The sequence below is a fragment of the Zea mays genome, chromosome 3, assembly GCF_902167145.1.
Source record: "Zea mays cultivar B73 chromosome 3, Zm-B73-REFERENCE-NAM-5.0, whole genome shotgun sequence".
In the NCBI taxonomy this organism is placed as follows: Eukaryota; Viridiplantae; Streptophyta; class Magnoliopsida; order Poales; family Poaceae; genus Zea; species Zea mays.
In genome coordinates this window covers 145,207,096-145,214,622 of record NC_050098.1, presented here as the reverse complement: position 1 = coordinate 145,214,622, position 7,527 = coordinate 145,207,096, and the positions used below count along the sequence as shown (strand labels likewise).

At 46.7% G+C, this 7,527-nt stretch overlaps 1 protein-coding gene across 1 annotated transcript; it reads right to left on the bottom strand.

Moving 5' to 3' along the window:
* Positions 1-5,954: 5,954 nt before the first annotated feature.
* Positions 5,955-7,241, bottom strand: LOC103650675 (transcription factor MYB77). The gene has a single exon (XM_008676236.4). The coding sequence runs from the start codon at positions 6,916-6,918 to the stop codon at positions 6,124-6,126; it is 795 nt and encodes a 264-aa protein (XP_008674458.1). The 5' UTR covers positions 6,919-7,241; the 3' UTR covers positions 5,955-6,123.
* Positions 7,242-7,527: the final 286 nt, after the last annotated feature.

The window sequence follows — 7,527 nt, the reverse complement described above, 5'->3', positions numbered from 1 at the left end:
AAACTTAGTCATGAGCTAAATATTCTTGATTCCAGGAACTTCTTTTGATATTTTGCACACATAGCTCATTAATATACCTTTGATCATGTCTCTTTTATATGCTATGACTAATGTGTTTTCAAGTAAATTTCAAACCAAGTCATAGATTGAAAGGGATTTGGAGACTTCGGCGAAGAAAAAGGCTTCCACTCCACTCCATCGAAACACTCACCCTTTGTCGTCGCTCTGAGCAACTCTCCAACTTTTGTATAATCTTCACTCATATTTTGTTTGCCAAAGGAGGAGAAAGTAGTAAGAGGGCTTATATTTCACTCAAGTATCCGTTTTTGGCGATTCATGCCAAAAGGGGAGAAAATATTAGCCCAAAGCAAAAGGACCGCACCACCACCAATTTTCAAAATTGAAGTTAAGAAAAGGTTTTAAAATGATGAATTTTTCAATTGATATCTTTTTGCATTCAAAAGGGGTAGAAACTAGTATTTTCAAAATTGGTATTTCAAAACTCTCTTGAACACTAAGAGGAGGATTTTATTAAGGGGGAGTTTTGTTTAGTCAAAGGAAAAGCATTTGAAACAGGGGGAGAAAATTCCAAATCTTGAAAATGCTTCTCAAAATCTTATTCATTTAACTTTGACTATTTGCAAAAGAACTTTGAAAAGAATTTACAAAAGAATTTGCAAAAACAAAACATGTGGTGCAAGCGTGGTCCAAAATGTTAAAAATATAAAGAAACAATCCATGCGTATCTTATAAGAACATATTGGTTTCATTCCAAGCAACCTTTTGTAACGTCCAAAATGCTATTTTTGGGGATTAGGAAAACTCTCTACAAAAGATTTAAATTAAAATGTTTTGTAATAAAGATTTTTCCTTTATTTAAGTGGATCGGCTATTACATAAGACTATTCCTATTGGATTACATATATAAATAGAAGCATTTATACACATGAGTAAAATGATAAATAATAAAGTTAGACCTTTCATATCATGCTAGGGTTTATGTTTGTGCATATGGATTGAAGTTAAAGCGCCAACTTAGATTAAAAGAGATTTAACTTTTGAGTTCAAATCTAAAAATAGAATTAGCAACTAGAATAGAAATGAGAAAAAAAAATCTCCATCCGTTGGGCCATCTCTTGGGCAAACCAGCCCACACGTCCTTGCCATGCATGATTTTTCCCTTTCTTTATTCCCTTGCCGAAAATGACATCACCGTATCATCATGGGTGACATAAGCAAGCAAACTCCCAGCAGCACCTGCGTAACAAACGGAGCCGGAGTTGAGATTAGATCCATCGTGAGCAGCGAGGCACCACCACCGACGCTGTGTGGGAACGGGGTGAGCTCATCGCCGTTCGCCAGACATCTCCTCCACCTTTCAGCCGAGTGCTTTCTTCAACTTGCGGATGCAACCAGCTAGCGAAAAAAAATCACTCTCTGTTATCCTCTCGCCTCAACAAAAAAAATCCCGCCATTGTTGCTGATCTCCACCTGGAATTTTCTCAACCATCGCAACTGCCCAGCCTCGCACCCCCCGACCTATAAAACATCAGGTCCGCGACCCCAGGATCACCGCTATGCCGAGAGTTGAAGCTAAATTCTATCGTCGGACCATCGTCCTCGGATCGTTACCAATTGCGGCGCCGCTCAACAGAATCCGCTAGATCCCAACCGAAGCTAGTTGTTAGGATCTTGGCGAAGATTGTGGGATTCGGGTGCCATCCTGGGGTACTTATAGGTGCCCCTAGCCACCTCTCGTTCATCGGATCCCGACCACATGACTTGTGGGTAACATGACTTGTGGGTAAAGATGCGCAACCTCTGCAGAGTGTAAAACTGGTATATCAGCCGTGCTCACGGTCATGAGCAGCTCGGACCCTCACATGATTAATTTATGGAACTAAATTCAATTTGTCATATGCATTGCATCACAGGTGATGTTATTACTTTTGTTCTACTACTTAATTGGGTTGGTATTTACTTATACTTAGTAATTGCTAATAAAATTTTAACCAACTTTAAAAGCAATGCTCAGCTCTAACCATCCTCTTTGGTAAGCCTTACACTTCACGTGAGCTCCCACCTTTGGCGAGTTCATGCACATTATTCCTCACAACTTGTTGAGCGATGAACGTATGTGAGCTCACTCTTGCTACCTCACACCCCCCCACAGGTCAAGAACAGGTACCACAAGATGAGGCGCATGGGAGATGTTGTGACGAGTTCATGAGAGGTCTAGGCCGTCGTCTCCCAGTCAACTTTGGGTTGCTGGACCGTTGTCTCCTTATAATGTATTTATTTATTTATTTTGTATAGAACTCCTGTTATGTAGTAAAGATGTGACATTCGATCTTGTGCCATGATTCATTATATATGTGAGACTTGGTCCCAGCACACCTGATGTTTATGTTCGCGCCTGGGTCTTGGTGCCCCGAAACCCGGGTGTGACACCTTTGCACTTACAATTATGCAAACTAGTTCAATTATGCACTTCTATACTTGCTTTGGTTTGTGTTGGCATCAATCACCAAAAAGGGGGAGATTGAAAGGGAATTAGGCTTACACCTTTTTCCTAATTGATTTTGGTGGTTGAATTGCCCAACACAAATAATTGGACTAACTAGTTTGCTCTAGTCTGTAAGTTTTACAGGTGCCAAAGGTTCACAATAAGCCAATAAAAAGACCAAGAAAGGGTTCAAACAAAGAGAGCAAAAGACAACCCAAAAGGCACCCTGGTCTGGCGCACCGGACTGTCCGGTGTGCCACCGGACAGTGTCTGGTGCACCACCGGACAGTGTCCGGTGCACCAGGGCACTCGAAGCTAAACTCGCTACCTTCGGGGAAATCAGAGGGCACTCCGCTATAATTCACTGGACTGTCCGATGTGCCAGCGGAGCAACGGCTACTTCGCGCGCAACGGTCGACTGCAATCGCATTCAATGCGCTGCAGTGCGCGCCAGAGTCAGAGCACGCGCAGTTGGCGCACCGGACAGTCTACAGGACCTGTCCGGTGCACCACCGGACAGCCCAGAGACCCCACAAGTCAGAGCTCCAACGGTCGAACCCCAATGGCTGGCTGACGTGGCTGGCGCACCGGACTGTCCGGTGTGCCATGCGACAGCAGCCTTCCAACGACCATATTTTGGTGGTTGGGGCTATAAATACCCCAACCACCCCACATTCAATGGCATCCAAGTTTCCAACCTTCAACACATTACAAGAGCTATAGCATTCAATTCTAGACACTCCAAAGAGACCAAATCCTCTCCCAAGTCCGGAATCACTCCAAATCAAATAGTGGCTAGAGAGAGCGACATTTGTGTTCTTTTGAGCTCTTGCGCTTGGATCGCTTCTTTTCTTTCTCATTCTTCTTGTGATCAAACTCAATTGTAACCAAGGCAAGAGACACCAATTGTGTGGTGGTCCTTGTGGGAACTTCGTGTTCCGTTTGATTGAGAAGAGAAGCTCACTCGGTCTAAGTGACCGTTTGAGAGAGGGAAAGGGTTGAAAGAGACCCGGTCTTTGTGACCACCTCAACGAGGAGTAGGTTTGCAAGAACCGAACCTCGGTAAAACAAATCATCGTGTCTCACTCTTTATTTGCTCTCGATTTGTTTTGCGCCCTCTCTCTCGGACTCGTGTATATTTCTAACGCTAACCCGGCTTGTAGTTGTGCTTAAGTTTATAAATTTCAGATTCACCCTATTCACCCCCCTCTAGGCGACTTTCAATTCAAAACTTCCCCAATCATCTCATGAAGTGGAAACCGCAATCCAGCTTTGAAAAAGCTTTTGAAAACTACTACTTCGGCATTTTTTTAGCTCTGGTGTGGTTTCTTCGCCAGCAAAACGAAGAAGCTTCTTCTCTGTCTCCCCGAAGTAACCAAGCTTCATCATCATCGGCACATAGGCCTTAGAGACAGTAGATTTTTCAAAATCTAAGCGGCTGGGCTTTGCTGGGACTAGGGTGTTATAGTCTTCCTCTTCATCAGCATTTTCTTCCTTAATATCAGCTTCTTTAGCCTCAGCAGTATGTGCACCTTCGTCAATAGTCCCCTCTGTAACAACCAATCCAGATTGCTTCATAACTTCGGAAATCGGGGCTGTTTCGGTGGCTTCGGCCTCCTCTCCGTCACAGGTCACTCCAGCAGTTGAACGTACTCTGGCCATCAGGTGTTGAATTTCTTGCAGTTCTTACGAATGTTGATGATTTTTACAGTTTTGACGAAGCTCCCTCTTATGCCGAAGCTAAATCAAAATGATGCTTTGCTTGAGAATGCGATGAGAAAGCTTCGGCTATGGTTAAATTTTCCAGCAGCACAACAGTGCAATGGCAATGAATGTTGTGGTAACTTCACACCTACCCGTCAGTTTATATAGTGCTGCAGGTGTGAAGGTGAATCGTTAAGTCGCCCGCACCCGCTCGATAGTCACCCGCACCCACTGAACGGTGGACCACGGCGCGTGGGAGATGAATCGCCAGATCGCGTGTACCCGCCGCATGGTGGGGCCACCTCGCACTCGAAATATTTTAATCGTTTCTCGGCAATGAGCTCAGGGAATGTGTTTTTCGGACCTTCGGCATTCCGAAGCCTAGGACAATTTTTCACGGATCAAGCTCGTTACGAAAAACGATCTAGCACCGCGAATGGGCTACTGTTGAGGGTCTGCTTCGTCGCCGAAGGCCCTGTAAGAAGAAATATCTTCGGAAGATCAACACAGAAGCAACACTGAAGCTACCATCCAGGGAGCTTCGGCATAGTGACACACCTTGAGGCGAAGGGTTGCACCGACTTAAAGATGAAAAGACCGATCGGCCCATGATAATCTGCGTCATGATTGTAACCAGTTATAAATGACATGAATGTAAATCCATACAGGCTGCGCCCTGTGTCTATAAATAGATGAACAATACCCATGTACTGTTCACGCTGATTTGTATTCACTTGTGCATCACGCTTGTGCTTTTACCTTCTGTCAAGCTGAAGGTACAAATGTAATTCAATATTGTTTTTACTCATCCATAATCATATAATAAAATATATATTATGATGTCATATAATTATCCATGTTATTTTTTCATGTTTCATATGTTTTATCTTTCATTGATTTATGCTATGATGAAGAAGGTACGTCCTTCACAACCTTGGTCCGAAGATCGTTACATCCTTAGGAAAATAATGTTTCGAAGGACGAAGGGCATTGACCATTAACCTATTTTTATGTCTTGTTCTTAATTCATAACATTTGAAAACAAGTCCCCAACATTTAGTTTTTCCCAAACCCCAAATCTTCATACCTCTTCGACTCTACGTCATCTAGGGATTTCTCGGCTGGCTTGCCAATCTCGGCCATCCCCTGGAACTCTCCTCCGACGGGGTCTCTCCCAAGAGGCTACTTCTAGGGTTATTCGCAATGAAGAAGACCCTCCGCACATGCGCGAACCATTTGGCCCACATCACAGACCGTTCGACAACTGAGCAGAGGAGACCCACTCCTGCAGCAAGGTCGTGGACCGTCCATGTCACTATAGAGAGCATCGTTAGACTGTACGCTCCTAGTGCTTGGTCCCGAATTGGAGCCAACATTTGTAGTATAAAATACCACCCCTAAATGTTTGTTGTGGCTATTTGGTTTTTTGCGATGACTCAACTGCCATTGAATAATCAATACTGATCCTCTATTCTTTTTATTTATTTATCACGTTTTAGTTTAAAAATGAAGTAGTGTGGATAATAAATATTCAAGAAATGAGGCAGTAAATTGGTGTTACGAAGTGAAAAACGTCATGCGAGTAGAGTGGTGGACTTTTGCATTAGTTTGCTACACTTGATGGTTATGCGCGTCAACTAAACGCTATTTGTTTGACGTGATGCGATCCCTTAATTTGTTGATAAATAAGCTGTACCTCGCTACTGCTACTACTACTGCCTGTATATACTTATTAGAAGCCAGATCATGAAGTCCAATCGCAATTGCATAAACGAAAACAAGTATGGAAGGGAAGGTAGTACAAGAAACGAAGGAAAACAAAATACACTTGGCAGAGAGGATCATATCGGAGAAAGGAGGGGAAATCCAAGAAGCAGCAGCAGCAGCAGCATGCACAATGGATCACACACAGATTAACGGTGGTGTCCCTTGGCTCTGGCTGCTGCTGCGGCCATGAGCGAGTAGGCGAGCTGTCCCGTCTGGCGTTGCACCTCCTCCCTGACCATCCGGCGCACCACTGCCAACAGCTGCGCGTTTCCTTCTCCTTCCTCCAGTAACGGCGATGCCTGGCCCTGGCTGTTGCGGCTCTCGTCGTCAGCCGCGGCTTCAGCTGGTTCTGCTGCTGGCAGCGGGAGGCCAAGGCTGAGGGACAGAGACGGCTCGGCCTCGGCAGTTGCGGCCCCTGCTGCTGCAGGCGGCAGACCGCTGCTGCTGTTGCCACCACCTAAACCACCAGCAGCAACCACAGCCGCCGGCTGATCATCATGAGCAGCAGCAGCAGCAGGAGCGTCGTCGCTGTCCTGCACCTGCGGTCGGGAGGCCACCGCCGCCGCCGCCGCTCGGCGCCTGCACCTCCGGAGGTTGGAGTTCCAGTGGTTCTTGATGGAGTTGTCGGTGCGGCCGGGAAGGAGGCGCGCGATGGTGGCCCACTTGTTGCCGTAGCGGGCGTGAGCGGCGAGGATGAGCGCGTCCTCGTGCGGCGTGAAAGGGCGGTGGTGCACGTCGGGGCTGAGCTGGTTGCACCAGCGGAGTCGGCAGGACTTGCCGGAGCGGCCAGGGATTGGGGCGCTGATGAGGCTCCAGCGGTGGGGCCCGTGCTGCTCCACCAGCCTGGTCAGCAGGGCGTCCTCCTCGGGGCTCCATGACCCCTTCTTCACCTCTACAGCAACACTACTGCTGCTAGCAGGACCAGGGTAGTTCTTCATCATCTTCACCTGCACTCTGCACGGCCGTCGCCGTCGTCGCCCGTCGTGTCGTATGTATATGCGACGTTACGTGCGCTTTTTTCAATCGGAGAATTGAACGAACAGTGTACAACACATGTGTGCCGCCACGCCAGCGGCCATGCCATGTCATGTGTGCACGATCTGTTGCACGCTTCCATGTCTGCATGCACACCAAAGCCAGCTGCATGTTTTGGTATGTACTACCCCGGCCTCCTTTTCACTTTTTGTTTGTTGCGCGCGGAGCTAACTTTCCATGTATGAGCTTGCATTCACTGCGATGAGCAGATGATATACATGATCTACTAGGCTAGTAGTGTGTACGCGTGAGGGTATTTTCATTTGTATGTAGTACCCGCTACAGCTAGGGGCTCTCGCATACGTGCGTGGACGGGTAGCCACGCAAAGCACACATGCATGCTGTGCTAGACTGCTAGTCATCGTGTCTGTCGTTTGCCAGGGCGCCAGGCCATGCAGTCATGCACACGCCAAGTGCAGCCAGCCTGCCTGCCTTTCTTCTTCCACCCGTCGTCGTCGGGAGAGATGGAGATGAACTCATCCATCACACAAAGACAACAGCTGCAAGGAGGGGAT